Source organism: Natator depressus, chromosome 2 (assembly GCF_965152275.1).
Source record: "Natator depressus isolate rNatDep1 chromosome 2, rNatDep2.hap1, whole genome shotgun sequence".
Lineage (NCBI taxonomy): Eukaryota > Metazoa > Chordata > Testudines > Cheloniidae > Natator > Natator depressus.
The window spans coordinates 133022576-133050400 of NC_134235.1; the positions used below are offsets into that span (position 1 = coordinate 133022576).

Consider the following 27825-nt stretch of genomic DNA (forward strand, 5'->3'; position numbering starts at 1 on the left):
ACCCTGAAGAAAGTTCCGCCTTGAAGATCTAGCAGGAGGTCTAGGGATTAGCCAGCCAGGAAAGGCATTCACCCTTATTTCCCAGCTGGGAGAAAGCAAGACAGCTCTAACGCTCTGTATTATTTTGAGGTTTTTTTAATCTTTTGTTAATAAAACCCACCCTGAAGAAAAGGACACGAACTGAGTGGCTGTAGAGAGCTTTACTCTACCTTCCTTGACTGGTGAATTTGCCACTGGCTTAGGCTTAATACATTCCTATAATTTATGATTAACTATTGCTCTACCAATAACTGCTTCAAGTATTAACACATTTGCACCAAAGGATCAATAGATCTGTAATAATGAACATTAAACAACCAAAAAAAAAAGCAACAGGACATAACTTTCTTGCATTTTCCTTTAGTACAATATTTTAAGCATCATCCTACTTTAAACAAGGCTTCTCTTAATCTTGAGGATGGCCCCTGAGCTGTTGAGTCCCTGAGCTGATTGCTTTCTTTCTATAGGCACCACCTGTGGTCAGTGCCTTGCCCGTGCAATATGAATTGTGGGCCAGATCCTCAAACAATGTAAATCAGTGTAGCTTCCTTGACTTCAATGGATCTATGCTAATTTACATCAGCTGAGGTTCAGTCCCTCTGCCTTTAATTGTGAGTTTACTTAATCTTTAGGGACTGATTTTTCAAAAATGTGTATGGAGTTCAAATTCAATTTGCCCATTCACTTACAGCTACCGTGAGTGCATGAATCATTCAGATGTATGCCCATGCAGTCCTGGTAATTACATGCACAATTGTGCACAAGTTCTTAGGTGAGCTATTGCACACAAAGAATATTAGTGTTATGCTATCATTCAAAAGCTTTGTGACAGGATATAACTTTTAGGCTGTGTGGAAACAAGGATCATGTCTAGAATCACGCACTGCAATGTTTTCTTCCAATAGTTGTGAAGAAAAAGAAGCTAATGAGTTTTAAAGGGTTTGTTGAATGATTTAAAGTACTCCTTCTTCTGCTAATCCCACTTGGGCTGAGTATGCTAGCACCCCAAACTCAGATAGCATGGGGAGTGAGAGAGGGGACCAATAGAAGCCACCACTCCATTAGGTGAGCAACCTTGATTTGTATTAACTTAATAGTACTAGATCAAGGAAATTTGCCAATGAACTCTTTCATTTCACTTCAATGATTTAGCACATACAGGGTACATGCAGCAACACACTTTGGCCTTGTGAATATGCTTAATACATAAAGACAGACAAATATCCTATTACCTTTTATTCACAGTGCTATAGTAAATACCTGCTCACCTGACATGAAAGCAGGTTACTCCTGGAAGTGCCGCTTTTGAAGGGATAAAGAACAATTTTATAATATTCACGCCATACATAGTAAAGTAGATCCAAAATTCAGTATAACATTTCAAAACACATTGTCTTCCAGGAGCTGCAGCAAACACTTATCACTGACTACAACTATAACAAAACATTAGTTCTTTTGGTAAGGTCCAGAGATTTTGATAGTTGTGGAATATTCTATGGCATCTCTATTCATAGCATATGCACTGATTATCTATGGAAACAAACAGGGATACTTTTAATAAACAATTTCAAAGCAGCTAAACTATGACTAATTGTATGAGGTTTACACATTGTTTGAGGGGAAAAGTCCTGGGAGATTAATAGAGTTACAGTGATTTATTTTATCCTTCCTCTATTTCTGTGGTGAAGGCATGATTTTAAAAAAAATCAGCAAGTTTATAATATAAGCTTCTGTTAACTATACTAGCCCCTTGTAACAGTTTACAACTCTTGTTCATTACCTGGCACATTCAGTTATCTAAGTTTTCCCACCATGATACGAAGCAAACCCATGCTGATCCAGCTTAAAATATCCACAGCAAATTAATCAAACATATTGAAACAAAAACAAGTGAAGATGCAAACGAAAAATACAACTTGTCAAGTCTTTTTTTGCATTATTTATGGTGGACTGTATGGTATATACAGTACCCTCATTTGATTTTGATTGCGCAGAATGGGACTATTAAAAGGACTGAACCGGTATTTTTCCCAAAGTAACGTGTTTTGTAGAATAGTAGAAATACATTTGAGCAAATTCCTGACATCTAAGGTTTCTGTTCCAGTTCCATATTTTACAGGGAGGCTCACATGAACTTTGCTAGTGTTGAAAAAGTCCTTTAATTTAGACATAAAACAGAATTTCTCAATAGCCTGACACTGTATTAAGAGATTCAGCAAAAAAGCAGTAAAGCCTCTTTTGAAATCCAGGGAAACTCCTCTCTTGGTATGTGTGTAATAACATAGCAATAAGTAACTCGGATGTTCTTTCGGCCTGGTCTACACTACAAGGTTAAGTCGATGTAAGCTGTCTTGCATCAACCTAGCTGTGGAAATATCTTCACTTAAATTTGGCTCCCACCACCTTAAGTGCCTCTCTATGCCAATTTAGTAACACCACCTCCCCTAGTGGCATAGAGTCAATGCTGATGTAGTTATGCTTATGTCGACTGTTATTGGCTTTCAGGAGCTGTCCCACAATGCCCCATACTAACAATAAAAGTGATACAAGCACTCCTGGTGAGGAGGCGCAATGCTCACACAAAGAGCCAAGTGTGCACACGCACAAGTGATTTAATAACTGCACTGACTCTATGCTGAAGTTAGGTTGACATAATTTTGAATTGCAGACATGGGCTAAGTAAGATACTGATGCTCTCCTATGGGAGGTTGGGAGGCACAAGGCTGTGTGCCTTCAATAAGAGAAGTTACTCCTGGGAAATTCTGCACCACTGTGCATGTGCAGAATTCATGTCCCCCATAGATTTTTTTTTCTCAGCAGAAAATACATTCTGCTGGAGAAGCACTGCAGTTACGCCTTTCACCCACCAGGGAATGCTGTGGCACCAGAACAGAGGGCAGCCAGCTCACTGGCCATATCAATCAATCAGCAGCTGATAGAGAGGAGGAGTGGCTGCGTTTCTCACAGTGCCCTGTCTGTGGGGCCAGGTGAGGAGACATGGGATATGGTGGGGGACAAAGTGGGGCACACATGGCTGCTGGGTGGGTCACATAGACTGGGGCTCAGAAGGGCTAGTGGATGGACAGACTGGGGCGGGGGATGAATAGGAGTGGGGGTGCAGTGCCACATGGAGATGGGTAGGAGGGGTGGCTGAGTGGGGATGCAGGGACACATGAGGACAGGGGCAGATGTGCCTGACTGAATGGGAGAGGCTATGGGTCTGCATGGGAGAGGCTCCCCAACTCCCTAACAATCCCCCAACCAAAAAAACCTGTTCCATACTTCTCCAACTCACACCCAACCACCCTACAGGTTCACTCCTGCATTCCCAGCAATTATTTTCCTCTTCCTCAGCCCCTCCGTTACCCCTACGCCTGCAAGCCTTTGCACTGCTTCTGAGGGGTGCTGGAAATACATTTCTGTATTGTAGTTTAAATGAATTATTACTCAGAGTTCTGTATTAATATGCCTAGTAAGGAATCTATTTGTCAAAAAACATTTCCTGAATCTCTTTTGTTGTCTGTTTTGTTACAGACATTTTGAAACTGGCATGATTCTATTGTGTTATTTTGACAAATAAAATATGCAGAATTTTACAGAATTTTAAAATATTGTGCTCAGAATTTTTAGGCACAGAATTTTTATTTTTTTGGCAAAGAATTCCCATAGGAGCAGAGAAGTGCACCAGTAGTCTACTACCACAGGAATGACTATGGGATTGTCTAGACGAACAGCAAGATGGGGTGTAATTCTACAGTGCATTAATATGCTGTGCACTTATGGTACTTGCAGACCTTGCTACCATGCATTAGAAGTTCCCTAATGCACACTGACCTACTCCTGTTTCGAAGCACACAAGGGAACTTTTAGATTGCAGTAGCAAGGTTCATACAGACAGTTAGTGTGCAACATACTAGTGTGCTGTAGATTTACACCCCAGTTTGCTGCACACTCACTGCGCATCTTGACTAGCCCTTATTCTGATTAGAACATCACTTGTCCATTTACATCTTAGACCGAAATTATTTAAATAAATGGCTATTGGAAACAGAGTTGTTGTTTTTGGTACCAATTGTAAACTGGAATAACCCACCAATACCAAACTTTCCAACACATACTATATATGGGATTCTGCCTCCGAGGCAGGGTTAGGGCTCAGCAGTTCCTTGCACCCAGTGCTCACACCAAATCTCTTCTCCACACCTGAGTGAAGACATCACTACAGTCAAGGTGAGGGCTGACTCTTCTGCAATCTATGGAAATAGGTGCAACTCTCAGGCTTCTAACAAAACACTCATGAGGCCTTGGGATGCCCAAGGAAACCTGATGATCATCCACCCAGGCAGGTGAGCTGCATGAGACATATCTGGGCAGACAGCAAATGGCAAGTAATGTGAGAACTTTTAAATTATGACATATGGACTTTTCTATAAGACTGTCCACTGAGCAGGTTTGAAGCCTGCGTATATATAAAGGAGCCCTCAACAAGAGTGGCTTCTCACTGAGTATTTGTGGAGTGATTGGTGGGACCTGCAGTGGCACATTCCTAGTGCAAGGGAGCATCTGGAGACCTTGACCCCTCATACAGCCAGAAAGGGAATACAAAGAAAACTGCCACAAAACTTATGTGTCAGAACTCCCCACAGTGGCCATCATCTTGTGCTAAATCATCCTCTTTACAATCAACTCTGCTAGCACTAGAAAAATCTACAGACTATTGGGTTCTTTCTATTAGGCACTGAAAAATACCAGGAAAAAATCCCCACCCCCACCCCCCCACCCCAAGAATATAAAGAGGAGCGTGCCTGCAACTGTGTTTTATTGCTGGTGGATAGTGAGAAATGGATTCTTGTCAAAGTCCTCCTCAGATCAGCCACAAAAAATATTAGGTAGTATCTTCTCCAAGGACACAGCCTTCTCGCTCTTCTGTTCAGCTTTTTATACCACACGCATCACTGTGATAACCAAGCACCTTCCAAAATTAAAAGCAGACTGGGTGATGTATGACTGAGTACACTTTTCTTCTCCGTTCCCCCACACAGGTGTGGGTGTGTGTACTTTTTTGGCATTTAAAAAAAAAAAGGCTTTATGGCACACACAGGCAAACAAAGTCAGAAAACCAAGTTTGTATTTTGATCAGAAAGTGACGAGGTCTATATATTTAGATCCTACACAATGTACGTCAGATCCCTTCTCGTGGCTGCTATGGAGAGCACAGTTATTCCTTTACATCACATCATAGAATTCTGGGCTCAGGATCTGAGGATCCAGAGTTCAAACTTTGCTGACCACCAATGTTTGTTTGGGAACAGTGGGTTTGGGTACAGTGCATACCTCCTCTTTTTCCAGGTGAATTGAATAAACCTTTTAAAAAGAACCCCACAAAATTTCCTTGAACAGAGGTTTTATAGTATAAAACTATTTCTCTGTCAATGACATGTCAATCTGACATGCAATGAAACACAAGTATTCCATCTTTTAGTCATTTTTCAGTCACTTGGATGAATTGTGTCACACATTGGCAGGTTTGAAGGTTGAGAGAGCTATGATAGCAAAGACTCCAGTGAAATGGGGGCCATAGTACCTGAATGCAGTGTGTAGCTTCAGTTCCCTTAGAACTAATAGGAAATAGCCAAACTAACAAAGCTTTCTCCCCTTCTTCTATCAGAAACACCATAAGTGCTAATTGCTTCCTCAGTATCCGAAGGTAATGGTGATGGGTATGGGAGAGGATGGTATCAATAACTGCATTCACCATATGGTAAAAGTAGTGTTCAGTTTAAATTGTTCAGGTCTTGGCTTTTATATGGAAATGGGCATACATACTGAGACTGAGACTAGAGTCAAAAGGTCACACAATATACAACAGTTTCTGCAGTATTTTGGCCCAATACTTTCAGGAAATCCTTTGCTACTCAGCTGCCTTATAGGAGTCAAAAATGTCTTTCCCTCTGGTGTCCAGAGGCCTTTCAGAAAAAATAAACTTGTGAGGTAGCAGAGTAGCCTTTTCGTTATAAAAATACCCCAGTCTCCCAAGCTGTCCAAAATTGTAGTGTTTAGTACACTTCAGCTGCTGTTTGACAAACTACCACCATATCTATACCCAGGACCCTGTTTGCTGAGAATTTAAAGTATATTTCTGAGATTTTCCCCGCTTGATTGCAAAAAGGAAAATGTACATAATTATATTTTTCTTCTAGGGATTCGTACAAATGAAGGTAAATTTCAGTTCATGAATCCATTCCTAATCTAGTCTCCTTGCAGAATGGTATTCCAGCAAAGACCAGTAACAGGCTCATAGCCACTTCCAATCAAGCAAGGAAAAAACACAAGAGAAAGCTTCAGACACTAGTAAGTGAACATCAATATGTACCACAGAAAATGTAAACCTTCTCTAAGCACTTACCCTTAGCAACTATTATAAATACATTCCTTTTTAAAACAAACAGAAAATCTTCCTGAAATTTTGGTCATTGCCATTATTATTTTATATTACAGTAGAAGCTCAAAGATATAATCACCAGAATTATGGACTTACTGGTCAACTGGACACCTTGTGGAACCAGAAGTGACCAATCAGCCAATTTCAGCCCCAGCACTCGCCTCGTAGCTAAAGCCCTGAGCCGCAGTGCCTCTCCTCCGGCTGAAACTGGGAATGGAGCCACGATGGAGACCCAAGGCCCAGCAACCCTGCAGGGCTGAAGCTGGGAATAGAGCCACGGGGCTGCAGACCCGAGCCCCAACACTCCCCCCAGGTCTAAAGTCCTGAGCCCTGGTGCTCCTGCGGGGCAGAAGCCCTGAGCCCCCCACCCAGAGCCCTATGCCCGTAGGGTCAGAAGCCCTGATTCCCGCGCCCCCACCTGCAGCCCTGCCCCTCCCTGCAGCTGCAGTCCTCTTCCCCGCCCCTCATCCCCATGGCTGACATCGGTAATGTCCGTCTTGTTCAGAGTTACGGACAACCTCCATTCCTGAGGTGTGCGAAACTCTGAGGTTCTACTGTAATTCATTAGGATAAGTCTCCTTCCCCATTCAGAGATGTTACACTCCAATCATATGCAAAGAAATTGAATTTATGTAAACTCCTATAAAGCTATTATATCAAGGAAGGTTATTATTTATAGAGGATCTATCAGTTGCTGAGGTTTATTGTGAGTCAGCCTGATGCTGCTCAGGTTTGTTTTGTCCAGTCTCTGCTTTCCAAAACATACAACTTTTGAGAGTGCTGTACTAAATCAAAATTGGCAGAGTAAAGGACTATTGAACCTATATTTTAACCCTGAATGCCTTCCCACACTTAATCTTAGACAAAAGGTTGAGTAATATGAATTCCTTTCCTTCTTCAATAAAGTGCCTCTCGATTTGCCTGGATAACTGGGACTTATCAGGGAAAATCAAAATGTTACTCCCCTAAAAATAATTAATTGTTTTGCCCTCTGACCTGCTTACCATTCCATCCTGTTTGCCAGTATCACAAAGCAGGAATCCTAAAATAGCTTTGTTCTCTCTCCTTCAAAGATGCACAGCCATTAGGGACTGATGAGGTTAATCCTCACCAGTATCTCCCAAGCTGTCAGCCATTCTGACACTAAGGATATGCCTGCACTGCAGTACAATATCTGTGGCTGGCCCATGCCAGCTGACTCAGGCTCAGGCTGCAGGATTATAAAACTGAAGTGTTGACGTTCGGGCTCGGGCTGGAACCCAGGCTCTGAGACACTCCCCCACTTGCTGGGTTTCTGAGCCTGGGCTCCAGCCCAAGCCCGAACATCTACACAGCAATTTTTAGCCCTGTGAGCCTGAGTCAGCTTACGCAGGATACCTGTGACTGTGCCAGGGGTCTTTTATTGCAGTGTAGACGTACACGTAAGCTTGAGAAGCACTGCTCTAGACATCTGATGTGGGGGATTGGCAATTTTTTTTTCCAATGTGCGCGCAGACCAGCAGCCAATGGCTTGCGGACCGGCACTGGTCCGCAGCCCACCACTTTGAATAGCACTGGTCTAGAGTGTGAACTGTATTGCATTCTGCAGCAAATGCTGTCGCCACTGGGGAGTCCTGGTAGAGCTGACGCTGTCCCAGTCCTCTGAGACACTGCAGGAACAGGCTGGCAGACATATTATGGCCTCTGTCTCCAGCCAGGGGCGAAGGGCTGTGGGTGATGCTGCTTAGTAAATAAATTTGAGTGTCTAGAGAATCACAGGTAGTTGCCTGTGTCCTGATCTCGTCTCAGGTGGGCAGAGTGTTATAACAAGAGCAATATACATACAACATAACTAGGACAGGAAACACCTTTTCTCACGTTTATTTGTACAATTCCTAACACAAAGGAGTCCTCCTGCTCAGGGCCATCCCTCAGGGTGTGTGGGGCCCGGGGCAGAAGTGACGAATTCGTCACTTCCAGGACTGACCAGGCAGGGCAGGAGAGGCGGTGCCTCCCCGAACAGCCAGGTGTGGCCCCACCCACACTCCGCCCCCCGCCCCCACCCCCCGGGCGCTGCCGCTGGGCTCCAGGGGGCTGGGGCCACACCGCCTGCCTTCCCGGGACTGGGGAGGCTGCAGCAGCGCCACCAAGCGCTGTCCCTCGGGTGGAAGGGGCAAGGTTGGGGGCTAGCCTCCCCCAGCCAGCGGATCACACAGTGCCCATGCGCGCCGGCCAACCGTGCCAGCCCGTGGGACCAGGAGCAGTCACCCTGATTCGCCATACCCTAGGGACGGCTCTGCTCCTGCTACATGACTGGGGTCCACAGGCATTATCATCATAAAAATTATAATCATGGACATGAGCGTCAGAAGGTCAAGATGTACAATAAAATGTGAGTACTTGTAAACCAAATAAGGGATGTATTCAAAGGACTCAGTCACTGAGCAATCAGAACAGAAAATAAAGACACATACAATAGAACTGATTGTGACCTGTACGAGAAAATAAACCATCTGTCATAGTACCCCATCAGCTCTCTCAGGAGAAAGAACTCAGAGCAGGCCTTGTATGGTTTTGGGCAAGTCACCTAATCTCAGTGTTACTCATCAGTTTATCCATTTGTAAACAACCATTTGTAGGCTTTAGGACTCCAGAGCCTTGCAGTTGAAGTGTGGCAGCTGAAAAGACACAACACAACAAAAACTGCTGTCTAGCAAGCACACTATTAGCTTCAGGGCAATATTCATATATTCACAAGCTCAGCACACCCCACACATCCAATAAATAAAAGATTACTCAGACAGTCAGGAACCTCAACCCTAACCTAACCAATGACAGAAACAGCATTATACTGAACCAAGCCTGCTTCCTATCCATAACTACAAGCTTCTGAGAAACAGCATGCTGACTACCTGGCACCTACTGACAGCAATTTGTTCTGAAAGCCCATCACTTTTTACATAATTAGTGATATCAATACAATTCTGGTTGTTTGTGTCTTCAGCTGCTAGTACAAGGAAGTACTCACCTTTGCCTGTGCCAGTGTAGGAAATCAATTCATTTGATAGTCTAGCTTTACAGCTGTCAATTTAAAGGCACACATGGAAACAGTATCAGAGACTGCAGCTCTTTAGGATAGTGATTTTGTTCACTATTTAGCATATTTTGCATTTTGGAAAGCACCATGTAGAGTTTTAGAAAATGTAACTAGTAATCAGAAATAATACCTGGTCTCGTGACATGTCAAAGTCCTGCCTTCTTATTGTTTGGTATGTGAAAGAGTGCAATTCCACAGGTGGAATTTCATCAGTTTGGAAATTTTACATTGTGTGATTTAGTCCTAAGTGAAACACAGGATCTGGTCCAAGAGGGAACACAGCTGTACCTCTCCTAAAAGAGCAACCATAATGTAATTAAATTTAACATCCTTCTAGAGGGAAAATGCCAAAGTCACCACCACAGTAGCATTTATCTTCAAAAAGGGGAACGACACAAAAATGAGGATGTTAGTTAAACACAAATTTAAAGGAACAATGAAATGAGTGAAATGCCTGTAAACTGCATGGACGCTATTTAAAACACTATAATAGAGGCTCAAACTAAATGTATACCTCAAATTTAAAAAACAAAACAAAACAGTAAGAGGACCAGAAAATTTCCACCAGGGCCAAATAGTACAGTAAAAGCGGCGGTTAGAGGCAAACAGAAAGGAGAATAAACTCTGGCAAGTCAAGTGTAAAAGTACAACAAGGCATTCCAAAACAGAATGTGAACAGCAACTAGCTAAAGACACAAAAACTAATGGTAATTTTTTTTTAACTACCTCAGAAGTTAGAAGCCTGCCAGGGGCCACTGGACAAGCAAGGTGCTAAAGGAGCACTCAAGGAAGACAAGGCCATTGCAGAGAAAGTAAAGGAATTCTTTGAAGTGGTCTTCACTGCAGAGGATATGGGAGAGATCCCCACACCAGAGCCATTCTTTTTTAGATAACAAATCTGAAGAACTGTCCCATATTGAGGTATCGATAGCGGAAGTTTGGGAACAAATCAATAAATTTAACAGTAATAAGTCACCAGGACCAGATGGTATTCAACTAATAGTTCTGAAGGAACTCAAATATGAAATTTCAGAACTGTGATATGTAACCTATCACTTAAATCAGGCTCTGAACCAGATGACTGGAGTGTAGCCAATGTATCGCTGATTTTTAATAAAGGCTCCAGGCAATCCTGGCAACCACAGGACGGTAAGCCTAACTTCAGTACTGGGAAAACTAGTTAAAACTGTAGTAAAGAACAAAATTATCAGATAGGTAGATGAAGAACATAATATGTTGGGGAAGAGTCCACATGGCTGTTGTAAAGGGGTATCATGTCTCACCAATCTATTAGAATTCTCTGAGGCGGTCAACAAGCATGGCAAGGGTGATCCAGTCAATATAATGTACATAGATTTTCAAAAAGCCTTTGACAAGGTCCCTCACCAAAGGCTCTTAAACAAACTCAGCAGTCATGGGATAAGAGGGAAGGTCTTCTTATGGACCAGTAACTGGTTAAAAAAATAGGAAACAAAGGATCAAAATAAACTGCCAGTTTTCACAATGGAAAAAGGAAATTAACACTCTTCCCTCCAACCCCCAGATCTATACTTGGGCCTGTGCTGTTCAACATATTCATAAATGATATGGAAAAAGGGGTGAAGAGCGAGGTGGCAAAAATTTGTAGATGACAGAAAAATTATTCAAGCTGGTTAAGTACAAAGCTGAGTGAGAAGAGTTACAAAGGGATCTCATTAAACTGAGTGACAAAATGGCAGATGAAATTCAACGTCGGTAAGTGCAAAGTAATGCATACTGGAAAAAATAATCCCAACTATACATACAAAATGAAAGTGTCTAAATTAGCTATTACCAGCCATGAAAGAGATCTTGGTGTCATCATAGATAGATCCCTGAAAACACTGGCTCAATGTGCAGCGGCAGTCAAAAAAGCGAACAATGTTAGGAACCATTAGGAAAATGATAGATAAGACAGTAAATATCATAATGCCACAATATAAATCAATGGTATCCTCACACCTTGAATATTATGTGCAATTCTGGTTGCCCCATCTCCAAAAAATATATATTAGAATTGGAAAAAGTGCAGAGAAGGGCCACAAAAATGATGAGGGGGATGGAACAACTACTATATAAGGAGAAGTTAAAAAGACAGACTGTTCAGCTTAGAAAAGAGACAACTAAGGGAGAATATGATAGAGGCATAGGCGCAGACCCTGTGGGTGCTTCAGGGCTGGAGCACCCATGGAAAAAAAATGGTGGACGCTGAGCATCTACCGGCAGTTCCCCTATCAGTGTCTTCCCTTCCCTGCAGCACCTCCCATCGATCAGCAACTTCCCCCCCCCCGCACCCCCCCAGTGCCTCCTGCCTGCCACAGATCAGCTGTTCCGCAGCAGGCAGAAGGTGCTGGTGGGGAGGAGTGAGGGCAGGGCGCGCTTGGGGGAGGGTCAGAACAGGGCAGGAAGAGGCAGACAGGGGAGGGGAAGGAAGAAGCGGGGTGGGACTTTGGGAAAAGGGATGGAGAGCGGGCAGACCCTCGGGCAGAGCTGGGCGGGGAGCACCCCCAGCACATTAGAAAGTCAGCACCTATGGATAGAGGTCTATAAAATCATGAATGGTGTGGAGAAAATGAATAAGGAAGTGTTATTTACCCGTTCATATAACACAAAGAGTTACGGTCACCCAATGAAATTAATAGGCAGTAAGTTTAAAACAAGGTAAAGAAGTACTTGTTCAGACAATGCACAGTCAACCTGTGGAACTCATTGTCATGGGACACTGTAAAGGCCAAAAGTATAATTGGGTTCAGAAAAAAAATTAGATAAGTTCATGGAGGATAGGTCCATCAAGGCTATTAGCCAGGATGGTCAGGGATGGAATCCCATGCTCCTGGTGTCCCTAAACTGCCAGAAGCTGGGACTGGAGGACAGGGGATAGATCACTTGAAAGTGCCCATTTCTGTTCATCCCCTCTGAAGCATCTGGCACTGGCCACTGTCAGAGACAGAATACTGGGCTAGATGGACTATAGGTCTGACCCAGTATGGCCGTTTTTAATGTCTCTCTCCACCTCCTTTTACAGGGAAATGATAGGAAAAAGACAGATACAGGATGGAGGGCAGACAATGACATGCCTGGGAAGGAAGACATCAGAGGCAGCAAGAAAGAAATCATGAGGAGCAAGGCTGTGGGCAGAGTTTGAATTTCCACTTGCTTTTTTCCAGTCTGGCCCCAAGATTTCAAGAGGGCTGCTCCCAGAATGGGCTGGTCTACACAGAAAAACATACCAGCATAACTTTTGCAGTATAACAACACCAGCAACTCAGAAATTTTTCCCTTGTAGACAAGCCCTAAGACATTACTCGTTGTGAATGAGGTTGGCAGGATCTGGCCCTATCTATTTTGATGACTGAGAAAAGCAAGCTTAAATTTTTTACTCTGGTTAGCATCCCAGAGGGGAAAAAATATCAGTGAGGCAGCCAGATTTGATTAGTGTGGTCTCTTCAACCCTAAAGGGACATCATTAACTTGAAATCTAGACAATTTAAAAAATAGTTAAAAGTAGTGGCAGATACAGCACCTCCACGAGTTCTTCTCCCAGTTTTTGGTGTGCTCCAATTACATTTTTCTGTTTTTCTCTCCCAGTCATGTGAAAGATCCACACAAATAAAAAGGTGAGCTGACTTGACAATATCAGAGAAACTGAACTTGACTATAAACAAAGCATTGTCTGATGCACAAAATAAACAAATAAATGTTTTCTTTCCATTCTCTTAGTCACTCTTGTAATGCCAAAAACTATTGAAAGTATAAATATTTCACCTTTGTGATTTAAGTTGATGGTGTTCCTTTAACTCCTGATTGAAATACTTTGTACAATGGAATTTATTATTATTTCTAGTATATATCTGGCATCACCGTTGGCATCACCGTTGGTATCTGGACACCTTACAAGGATTAAATAGAGACATTCAAGATCTCCATAAAAAGAAGCCAAAAGACCATGGTCCTCTGCTGCCTCTGCAGCTTTACCAATCAGCTTAGAAACCAAGACTTAATCAGCTGGGAAGGCCTGGAAAAAGAAATGAATCTTGCAGTTCCATCTAGCAAGTTAAGTTTAGTTCCACTTAAGTTTGACTCTGGATACCAAGCTGATTTTGCAGGACTGGCAGTTTGGGGAACGGGGGATGTCTTTTTACTTGTAAACTAAGGATATTTAATATGGAAATTACTGAGAGTGAATAATATTGGAGTACTGCAATGCAGTATTTACAGAATCATTTTTCAGAAATGAACTGCACTTTAAAGCTGTATCTGGAGTTAACTATTTTTGAAAACCCAAGCTTTGAGGAACATGCCACAGTTAAAAGGAATTAAAAGAAAAACAGGAAGTGACAAGAAATGAAAACAGAACTAAAGGACATTAAACAAAGCACACAGCAAACAGGAATAACAATAAAAGGTCCCTACATGCATGAGCTTGCTTAAACCTTAAAATTTCCATGCCAGCTGTTGTAACTTTCCCTCAGTCCAGCTATCACCATCTCTGGCTGGGAGAAGCACATTAACCTGCTCACAGCATCTGTGTTTCTTGCCAGCCTGTTAGCTTTTGCTGATACCTTGGGGCAGTCAGTGACCACTCACTCCACCCCTACTTACCTTTTATAGGATCTCTGAGGTTTCTAATCCCTTTGATCCTATAGTCTGCCTTGGGAACAGTAAACCGTTCTAGCCCAGAGAGTGACAGACAGGGGGTACTCCCCATCTGATAACTTTGCCATTGTTTCGTTTCCTGTGGGTTTCCCCCTTTACAGCCTCCTTTGATTTAACTCCCAGCATTCAGGCAGAGTCATATGAAACAGATTATAAAATATCATACGCCCCTTTGGTTAAGAAATATTACATAAATCGCCACAGCTCCTCATTCATTTAATCATTTAGTTTTAAAAATCTCCCGTCTTTAGTACCCTCCATGGACTGGACTCCCCTGCTATTCGGAACAGCCTCTCTCTCCTCCTACTGCCCCACAGCCCCTTCACCCCTTAGATTTGCCACTTGTTTTCAAATCTCAGCAAAAGCCATCTCTTTTCTCCCTTGTCTACATCTAATTTGTTTCCCATTGGTTATTATTTCTGCACTGCATGATTTTGTGTGATTTTAACTGATTTTATCTTAACACTACTTTAACAAAAGGTATTCTGCCCAATTGTAAGTAAATGTGTAAATATGTATACATAAAAATAAACACAGTAGCGTGAACTTACTCTCAGAAACCCATGAAGGATGGTGGGGGAAGGAGAGCAAAAGACAATTTATAGCCATCTTGCACCAGATTTAAACTCTTTGTTTCTTAACCATGGGAAAATATAAACTGGGATTCATTGTAATGAAATTAAAGAATTAGTTAATAATGCCTTATTATGGTATCTTTCTGTAAAGTGCCATGTTGTCAAGTCTGACATCAAGTGTTGGAATAATGCACATAAAATCTGTATTTGCCAAGCATGGAATCCCAGCAACAATATTTGTGAGCAAAGGTCCTTATTATTCCATACATGGATGAAAGCAGCTTCATCAGCATTGGAGTACAATTACTCCACTGTATATCAAGTAAACGACAAAGCCAAAAGAGAGATGCAGATTGCCAAGACAGTGCTGGAAAAGGTGTCAGTATCTCAGATTAATGTTTTGTTTTATTGGCTTATTATAGCTCAGTTAGAATTCAGATTATGGTCTTCAGGAACAGTTATAAAGGTTTTAAAGAAGCTCCACAATCAATGTGTCTAGTTAAAGCACTTTATGAAAATATCTTTATACCAGTACAACTGCATCCACACTACGGGGCTTGTACCATTTAACTATACATTTAAATCTGTACAACTGTTGTGTGTAGCCAAACTACAAAATCACTTTGCTACTGCACCTTCTCACAGTGCTTTCAGAGCTAAGGAATTATAACCAGACATGGTTTAAAGCTGTAAACCCAAGAAATACAGACTTCTGAAAAATAATGTATTTAAAAAATAAAATGACTATATATAATTGTAACCTTTGCGCAAGGCTAGCAGATCTCTCAAGTCCCAACATACTTGATATTTTACCATGATTGTTAATGTAGAACATTTGTGTCATTGCATAATATCATTTGCACAGCCCACTCCCACAATTCACCTATCAATAAAATTACATTAGTCACTGACAACACACAACAGAATGTGTATATTGTATACATGACGGTGTGGTGCAATAAGAAGTTTGAATGGCCACATTACTCACAATTGCCAAATCACATGATCGTGCTACCTATTTTACCAAATGAACTTCTTTTCAATTCTTTGAGAGGTTTTTTTGTTTTCAACAAAAATGTATTGGCATCATCTTTTGTATTCTCTCCTCCTGAAAGCTTGGCTCCATTAGTACTGTGGGTCCAGTCGCTCAGGGCTAAGAGCAAGTGTCATAAATATATAGGGAAGGGTAAACCCCTTTGAAATCCCTCCTGGCCAGAGGAAAAACTCCTCTCACCTGTAAAGGGTTAAGAAGCTAAAGGTAACCTCACTGGCACCTGACCAAAATGACCAATGAGGAGACAAGATACTTTCAAAAGCTGGGAGGAGGGAGAGAAACAAAGGGTCTCAGTCTGTCTATATGTTGTTTCTGCCGGGGATAGACCAGGAATGGAGTCTTAGAACTTTTAGTAAGTAATCTAGCTAGGTATGTGTTAGATTATGATTTCTTTAAATGGCTGAGAAAAGAATTGTGCTGAATAGAATAACTATTTCTGTCTGTGTATCTTTTTTGTAACTTAAGGTTTTGCCTAGAGGGGTTCTCTATGTTTTGAATCTAATTACCCTGTAAGGTATCTACCATCCTGATTTTACAGAGGTGATTTCTTTACTTCTAATTACTTCTATTTCTATTAAAAGTCTTCTTGTAAGAAAACTGAATGCTTTTTCATTGTTCTCAGATCCAAGGGTTTGGGTCTGTGGTCACCTATGCAAATTGGTGAGGCTTTTTATCCAACATTTCCCAGGAAAGGGGGGTGCAAGTGTTGGGAGGATTGTTCATTGTTCTTAAGATCCAAGGGTCTGGGTCTGTAGTCACCTAGGCAAATTGGTGAGGCTTTTTACCAAACCTTGTCCAGGAAGTGGGGTGCAAGGTTTTGGGAAGTATTTTGGGGGGAAAGACGTTTCCAAACAGCTCTTCCCCAGTAACCACTATTTGTTTGGTGGCGGTAGTGGCCAATCCAAGGACAAAGGGTGGAATATTTTGTACCTTGGGGAAGTTTTGACCTAAGCTGGTAAAGATAAGCTTAGGAGGTTTTTCATGCAGGTCCCCACATCTGTACCCTAGTGTTCAGAGTGGGGGAGGAACCTTGACAGCAAGGGGACATCTAAACTATATTTCAGACAATTTAAGACCAAATATTTTGGAACCTACAGGCCTACAAGCAAGTGATGGTTCCATCAGAAAGCTGCAAGTTTCCCTTTTCTGTTTATAGTGGCATCTCTGGCCGATAATCTTTGGGAACTGAACCTGAGGCCTCACTCTAAAAATCATGAACCTTTGCTCAGGACCGAACAGAGGTTTGGGGGGGAGGGTGTGGGGCAAAAATCTGAAATAGAGACCCCCACACACATACATCCTCCCCCCCCCCCCAAAAAAAAAGTACCATGGAGATGGAAGAGTTTAAGAAGAGGGGAAGGAATGGGGGGGGGGGTGTCAGAGATGATCCAGGCCTGTGCAGTTGCTGCCCTCCCCACAGAGACGAGGGGACTCTGCCCTGCTTGTGTCCAGGAGGGGCAGGGAGTGTGCCCCCAGTCCACCTCTCCTTGTACTTCAGCCCCGCTGATGGTGGGAGTGATATCCCCAGCCCCTAGTCCCCACATCTGCCTCTGTGTTCACAGCTCAGCGAGACTCCTGGGTCCTGGTGCAATGATGCCAAGGGCAGCCATAATGGAATTTGGACTCAGCCAGAGGGAGCAAGTTGCTCTCCGTACTACTGATTGCAGGCACCAAACCCAAGGTGTGCTGTGTGACCCTGTGCACCACTTCGCAATGGCTCTCACTCAAATTTGGACTGGCCACCCCCGCATTATTTTGGGCACCCTCTAAAATGGACCCGGTCCATTAGCTCAGGGCAGCAGCAGACCAAGATCTCTGATCTAGCCACTAGAGGGGGACAAGGAGCCATTCTATTAGCATGGGTTACACATTTTGCATGGCCAGGGATGCTCATCCACCAAGTTGAAAGAAAATCATATTTCAAGGGTTACATAGTGGGTAAAATAAAAATAAAATACAATAAAATAAAAAAGAGTGGTTTGAAACACTCAGATTTGGAATGTTAAAAATAATGTCACTAAAGATGCATTTGCGGGCAGGAGGCAGGTGCCGATACACAATGAATTTCAAAGGACCCTGCAATTCTTCTTCTCCCCAAGAGGAGGGCCCTGCTACTGAAGACTTAGCCTAGGGCCTGTTTGTGGTAAAAAAGCTTGTTACAGTTGTTTAAATTTACAGTGCCTAAAGCAGTGGTCACTTTTTGAATCTAAGGGCAACCCAGGATCTACCCCACCCCTTCCCCAAAGCCCCGCTCACTCCATCACCCCTCTCTCCGTTGCCCACACTTCCCCACCCTCACCCACTTTCACCAGGCTGGGTTAGGGGGTTGGGGCTCAGGAGGGGGGTGCAGGCTCTGGACTTGGGCCGAGGGGTTTGCAGTGTGGGAGGGGGCTCTGGGCTGAGCCTGGGGCAGAGGGTTGGGGTGCAGGAAGGGGTGAGGGGTGCAAGCTCTAGGAGTGAGTTTGGGAGCAGGAGGGGGCTCCGGGCTGGGGCAGAGTGTTGGGATGCAAGAGGGGATATGGGGTGCTGGCTCCGGGAGGCAGCTCAGAGATGGGGAGCAGCCTCCCAGCAGGCAGCACTTACCTCCAGTGGTTCCTGGTCGGCAGCAGGCGCAGCAAGGCTAAGACAGACTCCCGGCCTACCCTGGCCCTATACCACTCCCAGAAGGGGCCAATGCGCCCCTGTGGCCCCTGTGGGGAGGGGCTGGGGAGCATGTGGCTCCGTGCACTGCCCCTCTCTGCAAGCACCGCCCCCGCAGCTCTCCCAGCCAATGGGAGCTGTGGGGGCAGTGCTTGCAGGCAGAAGCAGAGCGGGGAGGATGCCTCAGCGGCAGCCACACTACAATGCTGGAGATCGTGATCGACTGGGAGATCCTCTAGGATCGACCAGTCAATCGTAATCGACCAGTTGGTGACCAATGGCCTAAAGTTAGGCACCCAAATCCATTTTAAGGCAATTATACAGAGGCCTAACTTTTAGAGGTGCTGATCATGCAGATTTGTCATTGAAGTGTATGGAATATTTGGGTGTTCAAAATCTCTGAAAAATCAGACCAATTATTTATTTGCTTAATTAAGGAATTAGTTGCCTAGTTTTAGGCATGTAACTTTGAAAATGTTGAGCATAATTTCTAGCGTTTTCCCTCTCCTCCCCCAACAAGAAAACCAAAACAAAAAATAAATTCACATACCTTCTTATGTACAGTGGATTCCCGGGGAGGGGGAAGAGAAGTGGGGAGAGTGGGTCTAGCAATATTTTGCAGGTTGGTTATGCAAATTGGCTTCTTTGTGGTGCCTCTAAAATACAAGCATCTGTTGTCCCACTGTACATCTCTATTTTAATTCACGTTTAAATTCTCTGTCTAAACATTAGCTTTTGTTAATTACAGATCTCAACTTAGGTCCTGAGAGATAAGCTCCAGAGATTTAAAAACAGTTTTTAGAGCCCAAGTATAGAAATGACCAGTTTTAATAGTTCACACACATTATTCCAGCTTCAATATACTGAGAAATGTGAAAACAGCAGTTCCTAGGGCTAAGGTAAAATAGTAATTATATCTTCAAGTATCAGCAATTGAGAGAATCACAATAACCACAATGATACTGTCTGATTGAATAGCTTGCAAATTACTTCCCTTTAACTTTCAGAAGTTAAAACTGAAAGTGAGGTAGGAGCAATTTTCACATTTCAATCAGTGAGCAAATGATTAGTTGGTCAGCAAGAGAGAAAGAGTCCAGACTCAGTCAGTGTATGTAATAAGACAGATGGACCGGTAGTAATTATTAAACCAGAAATTTACTCTAAAGCTGGACTGCTACAGCAGAAAGACAAAGTGAAAATTTATGGTTTCTGGAACATAAGAGATCAGGCAAACACAGGCACAAGGCTGTAAGGGAGTAAGCACTGACTTCACTATGACTATGAGATGTAGCTGCAATCACCTGGGAGGAGACTAAGGGGAACATGCCCATCTTTTGACTGCTCTGGTGATGTCCCCCTCAGCATGACTTTGGAAGTCGAGCACTCCCTTCTCCTCCTTTCCCGCTGTGATGGGAGTTGAGGGCACTCAACACCATGCAGGTTTGGACGCTTATCTGGGCATCTACAAGCCAACAACCTCAGAGTGTTCAAAATGTAACATTCAAGGTTTAAAATGAAGAATTTCCATTTTCAAAAAATATAATCCCTTCCTGGAATTCCTCCCCGCCTGAAACAACATGTACAAACATCCCCTTGGAACCTTGCAATATTTACAAGGCACTGTTTTCCCCCAAATCTCTGGCCTCAGTCAAATCCATGTGCTGTCTCTATTAAAAGGTTCCAGCAGTATTGTGTGTTTTTTGTTTCTTAAACAGAGAGCACAATTGGAGGAAAGCTGAGCATTATTAAGTCTCTCTTAAATCTCTGTAGACACTTCAAGTATTTATACTCCTTGCCAAGGAGCCTTCAAATAACTGAGCATAAAAAGATCTATGAATATAATCCCTTATCAACAGTTCCCCAAGCTGTTGGTAGTAGAGGGGGAATCACGACATTACAACAAATGCTTGGGCCAAGCTGTTTTCTTTTTTAAAAACCACAGTGGGAGGACTAATGTAAAGAAAGCTCTTTGCCCTTATCTTTTTCCTGGGGCATCACCCTCTGGCACCTGCCATAACAGTAGGTAGGTGAGGCTTACAGAAAACGCCCCTTGGCCTGGAAGCCAAATGCCACCCCCGGCTTGTGCCAAGAATGACTGAAAGGGGAAGGACCCGAGCCCTCTCCCCGAGCCCTGCAGGGTCCACTCTCCGCACCCGCAGGCGCTCTCCACATCTCGTTGCCGTTCCCCTGTTTCCTGCCCCGTCCAAACCATGCTAGAAAACCAGCCGCCCCCAGGCTCGTCCCGTGCACAGGGGGCAGCCACCGATCCTGTGAGAGAGGGAGGGGAAACTCCCCGCCCGGCCACAGCCCAGCCCCGCTGTCGTCCCTCGCCATGAGCCCGGGCTCGCCTTGACACCCCCTCACGCCCCAGCCGCCCACCCCAGGACGCAGCCAAAGGGGGGCGGGGGACGGGGGCATCCTCTGGCGCCCGCCACACGCTAGCGCCGGGCAGAGACAGGGGGCGGCCGGTGCAGCGCGGGCAGCAGCAGCAGCTGGGCGGGGCGCGGGCGAGCGCGGAGGGGAAGGGGCAGCGATCCCCGCGGCGGCACCTGCCAGGAGCCCCAGACGCCGGAGCCGCCACGCGCGAGCGGTCCCGGGAGAGCCTCTCACCTGCGGGGCCGCCGCCGCTGCCGGGAGTGCCGCGCCCGGGGCCCTGGGGACAGGCGGCGCCGCGCCGCTGGGGAGGAGCTGCCGGCGCTGCCACTCCCACCCCCGCCTCCGAGGCCGCGCTCCCTCAGGCTCCGCCGCCTGCGCCTCTGAGGGGCGCCGCCCGCTCTCTGCGGGGGTGGGCAGGGCGCCCCCAGAGGGGTGGGCAGGCACTGCAGGCAGGGTGGGGGACTTTGGGGTACCAGCACAGCACCCGCCGCTTTTAGCCATGCCCGTGCTGCCCTGTGGACACAGCTGTTGGGACATGCGCCCCTGCCAGAGGCGCCAGTGTGGATGCACTCCCCATAAGGAGTTTCGGCAGGTGCACTGCGCTGGCCAGTCCCCTAACGGTGCAGCTGGTGTGCGCAGAGACGCCCTAAGATTTCCTAGGCGTGCCCCACTCTTAATATGCAGATCCAATTAACATGGTGGGAAAGTAACAGGGCCCTAAAATGGCTTGATGGGGAGACTAGCAAATGTCTCATAGCTTTTGATGCATCACAACATGATGATATGAAGGTTTGACCCAAATTCAGAAAAAGTGCTCCCTCTATTTTCCCCACCAATCCATCAGCCTCCCCTATTAACCAAATAGAAAAATAAACTATTTTAAACATATTCCATGCAGGAGGGCACTCTGAGACCTTTTCTTTATTGTTTTAAACCAGCATTTCCCTTAAAATCTGAAGACTCCTATGATTTAGGACCAGAAAGGACGAGCAGATCATCTAGTCTGCCCTGCATACCCCAGCCCACAAACACTACACACACACACACACCCAAAAAATTGAAATTAGTCCAAACTATTACAGTCCACAGGAGACTAAACTATTATGTGCCACAGGCAGAGAATAGGAAGAACCACCCGCAATGGCAGGGAACTGATCAAGTGACATACAGCCAGTTAATCCCAGCAAGTGACCCACACTCCATACTTCAGAGAAAGATGAAGAAAACCAACCCCAAAGGTCACTGCCAATCTGACCAGGGAGGAAATTCCTTCCCAACCCCCCGCATATGATGATCAGACCCTGAGCATGTGAGCAAGAACCAGCCAGCTAAGCACATGAGAAAGAGAGTGCTCAATGTCACTCTGGCCCACCCTGTCCAGTGTCCTTATCTTCAGGTGTGGCCATCTCAGGAAAAATCTCCCCCCCCCCCCCCCAAAAAAAAAAAACAACTCAGAAACATGGGGGAGGGAGATTTTTCCTAACCCCTGCAGGTAACTGTCTGAAACATAAGGAAGACCAAAACAAAAACAAAAACCAACCACCTAGTAGCAAACATGCTGGGGTTTTTAAAGAGATATTGTCCTGCCAACTTGTCAGTTTTGAAAAATTGAGTTAAAGGTATCCTACACATTCCCCTGAATCCTCCTGCTAATTTGTTATTTTATGGTCACACTTATCCTATTGTTTAAAAGTGGTTTTAATTCTCTTTAACTCACTACAAAAAACAAAAGAGATAAACTGATCGCATACTGAACAGTCAAACTGAGAAAGAGAATCCCACCCTGCCTATCACTTTCAGTCACTGCAAACGTAGGTGTTATTTGTCACAGTAGTGGGTAAAACATTTGCAGTTAGAAGTGCAAATTTAAAGTTGGTTACCCTTTCAGGAGCAAGTAAGTGATATTTCACCTGCTTCTATTCAGTGGCATAGGTGTTTTTTCTCCCACCCCCAAAGGGTTAGCAACTAGAGAGAAGTTAATTTTAAGGACCTGTCTACACTATGAAAGTGATACAGTTGGGAACAATTAGTTTGCTTCATCCTCTGGATGGGGCCAATTTATCAGTTTTTATTTTTAAAATGTTATAAAATGCCAATAGGATGTTAGTCTAAAACATCAGCATGTGACTTCTTCAGCTTACCATCAGCAAACGCCTGCTGATATACTTCAGCACTATGCACCCTCCTTATAGAATCATAGAATATCAGGGTTGGAAGGGACCTCAGGAGGTCATCTAGTCGAACCCCCTGCTCAAAGCAGGACCAATCCCCAACTAAATCATCCCAGCCAGGGCTTTGTCAAGCCTGACCTTAAAAACTTCTAAGGGAGGAGATTCCACCGTCTCCCTAGGTAACACATTCCAGTGTTTCACCACCCTCCTAGTGAAAAAGTGTTTCCTAATATCCAACCTAAACTTCCCCCACTGCAACTAGAGACCATTACTCCTTGTTCTGTCATCGGCTACCACTGAGAACAGTCTAGATCCATCCTCTTTGGAACCCCCTTTCAGGTAGTTGAAAGCAGCTATCAAATCCCCCCTCATTCTTCTCTTCCGCAGACTAAGCAATCCCATTTCCCTCAGCCTCTCCTCACAAGTCATGTGTTCCAGTCCCCTAATCATTTTTGTTGCCCTCCGCTGGACGCTTTCAAATTTTTCCACATCCTTCTTGTAGTGTGGGGCCCAAAACTGGACACAGTACTCCAGATGAGGCCTCACCAATGTCGAATAGAGGGGAACGATCACGTCCCTCGATCTGCTGGCAATGCCCCTACTTATACATCCCAAAATGTCATTGGCCTTCTTGGCAACAACGGCACACTGTTACCCTCCCTCTTCTTTTCAAAATGTTAAGAAACAAAGGAAGAAATTGATGCGACAGATTAAAACATGGGAATTCTGGGTTCTAACCCTAATACATGAGCGTCAAATGTAGCCTTGAATCCAGAGTAGTCCCAATTGATACAATAGGCAGTAAATTTGCATCTTGTTTCTCAGTAATTTCAAAGGAAACAACAAGGATAATACATCTCTTGTTTAAAAAAGGCCATCAAATGTCCCTTAAACCCAGTAAAAAAATCAAATCTGAATTAAAATATTTCAGTGCTGTGACTAGTGGAGGACAGCATCTAATCCCACATATTGCCTATGGCTCTGAATTTGGAGATCCCATTTGTGATGGACATTGTTAATGAATACATGTGGGAAGGTGAGATGTGATGCTCCTGGAGTCGTTTACTAGATATCCATTTTTTAAGGCTCATGTCACTGAGATTTGTTCTGGATCTACAAAGTAGTGTCCTATCCTACAGTGGTCAGCAGACAAGGTCACCGTGGTACCTGATGATCTGAGCTTCAATTTCCCCTCATCTAGTTCCAGGCATTTCAATCTCCTACTCTTGGATACGACAATTCAAGTGCTTTTTAATACTTTAGTCCTCCTGCCAAATTCTGCTTCCCTTTTTGGGAGGTAAACAAAGTCCAACAAAACAAATGGGCATCCAGCAACCTTACGCTGGTCTTCATCCTGACTCCAGGCTGTTGTCCTCCCTCTTGTGGCAGGGGATTTTCACACCACTTCCTTGCCAGTGGCCCTATAGAAGAACCCAGACCCTTCCTTACTCTGGTTTCCCATCCAGGGACCCTGTAGCAGGCAGCCCAAGTCCACCAATTCAGACCTCTTGCTTCACCTCATGGGATCATTTCCTACCTATGTCTGTGCCTAGGCCTTTTCCACAGCCCCTCCCTAGGTTCTCTCTCTCGCTAGGCTTTTTCACTGGGCCCCTTTTGGAGAGCCTCTAACACCACCTGACACTCCTCTGGCTCTACTGTAGAGCATCTTCTTTCTCCCTGTTGGTCTCTGACACTATCACCTGCCTGCTCTTTACCATTCTCTCCATGTACCAAGCTAAGCATGCTCTTACAGGAAGCCCCACCACTGCTCACCTAGTTAACTAAGCATGGCTGATGCTGAGCCCAGCTCCCTTAAAGGACCAGTCCACCCTGTGACCTGTTGATATACTAAGCTCAGGATGTTACAGAATTCATTATTAACTTTTACTCCAAACCCTCAGTTATCCATTGTATGGCTAATCAAAGGAAGGCAGTCTAGATCAAAACTAGGATCACCTGAGACAAAAACAGAGCAGATTCTTCCCAACCAGAGAATAATTTCTGCTACTGATGGTTGGGAGTGGAAACATCCCGCTGAACTGTGCTGTTAGCAAGGAAACTTGTCTGAAAGGTAATTTCATCTCAAAACAAGCTTGGGAAACTACAGAGGGAACCAATGAAGAAATCAATTAAACCCTGCCAGAGCCAAGCTCCATCACAGCCCCTAGTTATAAAATATTTTCACTTTAACTAATGTTTACCTAAAACAGTGGTTCCCAAACTTGTTCTGCCACTTGTGCAGGGAAAGCCCCTGGTGGGCCAGGCCGGTATGTTTACCTGCTGCGTCCGCAGGTTCGGCCGATCGCGGCTCCCAGCAGCTGGGGTTCGCTGCTCCAGGGCAATGGGAGCTGCTGGAAGTGGCGCGGGCCGAGGGACATGCTGGCCGCTGCTTCCAGCAGCTCCCATTGGCCTGGAGCAGCGAACCGCGGCCACTGGGAGCCGCGATCGGCCGAACCTGAAGACACGGCAGGTAAACAAACTGGCCCGGCCCGCCAGGGGCTTTCCCTGCACAAGTGGCGGAACAAGTCTGGGAACCACTGACCTAAAAGATACATGTGACTTCCATGAAGACACAAAGAAAATTCTGCAAAGGCTATCCTCTGAGAATGGCTAAAGTTTGACACTGTTTCCCACATTTTCTATTGCAGATATTTTTTTCATGCCACTGTACCACACTGACAGACTCTCTGGGATTTTAGTGACTTTGCTGCCAATAAACAGGATCTAACATCATGCTGCTGGGGTTTCCAGAGGATATTGTGGGCATTTGTAAGCAAGTTGAAATTTCAGCTTAGTGTCTATCCAGAGCCTCTAGTCCTTGACCAGACATGTACTGAGTTATACCAAGATCAGCATGTTTAGGACACTTAGACAACTCTACAAACAGATTGTGGGATGCTACTACATGAAAACATTGCATGCTCTATCTTGTGAGGAAACTTACATAAACTTTTGGATAGGGTAAACCACATCGTTAGAGAAAGTGTCTCAAGGACACCTCCTCTCCTAATGAAGAAATCAATTAAATCCTGGCAGAGCCTTCACATGGATTGCCTTCTCTTATTCATGATCACACAACATCCCCGTGGCAACTACAGCAGCTGCTTAAAGGGGAAGTTATATTACACAAGTATCAAGGTATTTTAACTGTCGTTACTGCCATAGATATACTGCGTCCTTTTTAAAATAATTAATCTCGCTGTCTATTTTTGTTCTTCATTATATTTCCCACTCCCATCTGTGGGAAAGCCAGCATTGTAACTGCATTAACTCAAGAAAAAGACATGGGCATCTCTGTGACCAGCTCTGTGGAAAGAATGGGAACTCTTTCCTAACAACTAATGACCTGCTGGGTTTAAGGATCTTGGACTTTGCTTCAGTCTTTCAGTTTCTCCAGTCCATCATTAACAGCCAAGGAATGCTTTCCCTATTGGTCATTGTTGGTTACATTTGAAATGCAACATGTAATCAAACCCATACATATAAACAGTGCCTATGAGGACATCATCCTCAACACCAAGAGCTTTCTCTAATTGTTCACAGTGAGTCTAGATGAGACTCCAGCACTTAGAACTCAGTTCCACAAACTCACCAATGCTTTTTTTTGATGATTGGTTAACTCTGTTGCTTTTTACGGGTTCAGTGAGTTGCTCTCTATTCTTGCTCTCTCCTCTGTCCAGGCGTCTCAGCATCTCCTCTCTTGGGGCTCCTTCCAACTAGATTTTTTTCGCCCAAGTTGTTTTGTCAGTTGTAGAAAACCAGTCTTTACAGACTCAGCTCGTCTTTACAGATCAACAAACTGTGAAAGGATCAGACTTCCTGTTTCACTTCCGTTAAGCTTTTCAAAGTTTCACAGGCAGCGTATGCTTCTCCATGCATAAGCCACAAGAAAAAAAACAATGAAGCGTAATTCAGCTATTTATAAAGGCCACGTTGGTTACCTCCCTGTGTATCTTCCATATTCCTTGGAGATTATAGGACAGCGATTTTCAAACTGTGGTCCATTGGTGGCCCAAAGGGGTTGTGTCAGAAGTTCACAGAATCATATGGCACTGGCTGCTCCTCCTTTCCAACTACTAAATCACATCAAAAAGCTAAAAAAAATATAAAAACTTCCTTAATATTATCTATCCATGCAAAAAATTGCTTTAGTTTCTGCAGGAACCTGATGTGCTTGTCAATGGGAAGGGAGGTGGCTTACAGAACTACCACTCTTTTAAGATATGGTGCAAATGGGGTATTGTAGCAGGGTGGTCACCCCGCTCCAGCCCTCAAGGGGTTAAAATAGCCCTTGGAGAGCCCTGGGGAGCCAATAGTAAAAGCAGCCCTGGAGAGGGCTAGGGAAAAGGAGTGAAAGCAGCAAACCTAGGCTGATTGGGGGAAGTGGCCACAGCTGGGGCCACACCTCAATCAGGCCACAGCTGGCCCTATAAGAGGGCTGTGGGCCTGAAGCAGGGGTCTCCCTCAAACCCTGGAGGGAGAAGGCCTACCTATGAGGGAGGGAGCTGAAGGTGCCTGAGTGGAGCAGGGCTGCGGATAGGGCAAGGGGAGCTCCCGCCTGGTAAACCCCCAAGCTGCAGGCCTTGGTGAAGGCCTACACAGGTACTGGGGTTGCAGAGGTGCAGCCCAGGGTTAGGCAGAGGCAGCTGGTCCTACCCCTTGCCTGTGATGAGTGGCTATTACAGACTTCAGTCTGCCCCAGTGAGTGGGGTCTAGATGATGACTGCAGTAGCCACTGAAGCAAGGTGAGTTTAGAGTTGGGGGTTCCCCTGGGAGGG

General features: G+C 44.6%; 1 protein-coding gene across 4 annotated transcripts in view; it reads right to left on the reverse strand.

Annotated features, from left to right (window-relative positions):
* The window catches only part of OTULINL (OTU deubiquitinase with linear linkage specificity like), a 43663-nt gene extending 16586 nt beyond the window's left edge, over positions 1-27077 (reverse strand). Inside the window, exons 1-2 of one of the 4 annotated variants that reach the window (XM_074943192.1) lie at positions 21111-21188; positions 1308-1341 (exon numbers count right to left, since the gene is read on the reverse strand). In XM_074943192.1, the coding sequence (XP_074799293.1) occupies positions 1308-1314 (7 nt within the window). In that variant the 5' untranslated portion in view covers positions 1315-1341; positions 21111-21188. Of the gene's footprint in view, positions 1-1271; positions 1288-1307; positions 1342-21110; positions 21189-26639 lie in introns of those variants that run through there. The other 3 variants (XM_074943191.1, XM_074943193.1, XM_074943194.1) reach the window with 3 other exon arrangements.
* Positions 27078-27825: the final 748 nt, after the last annotated feature.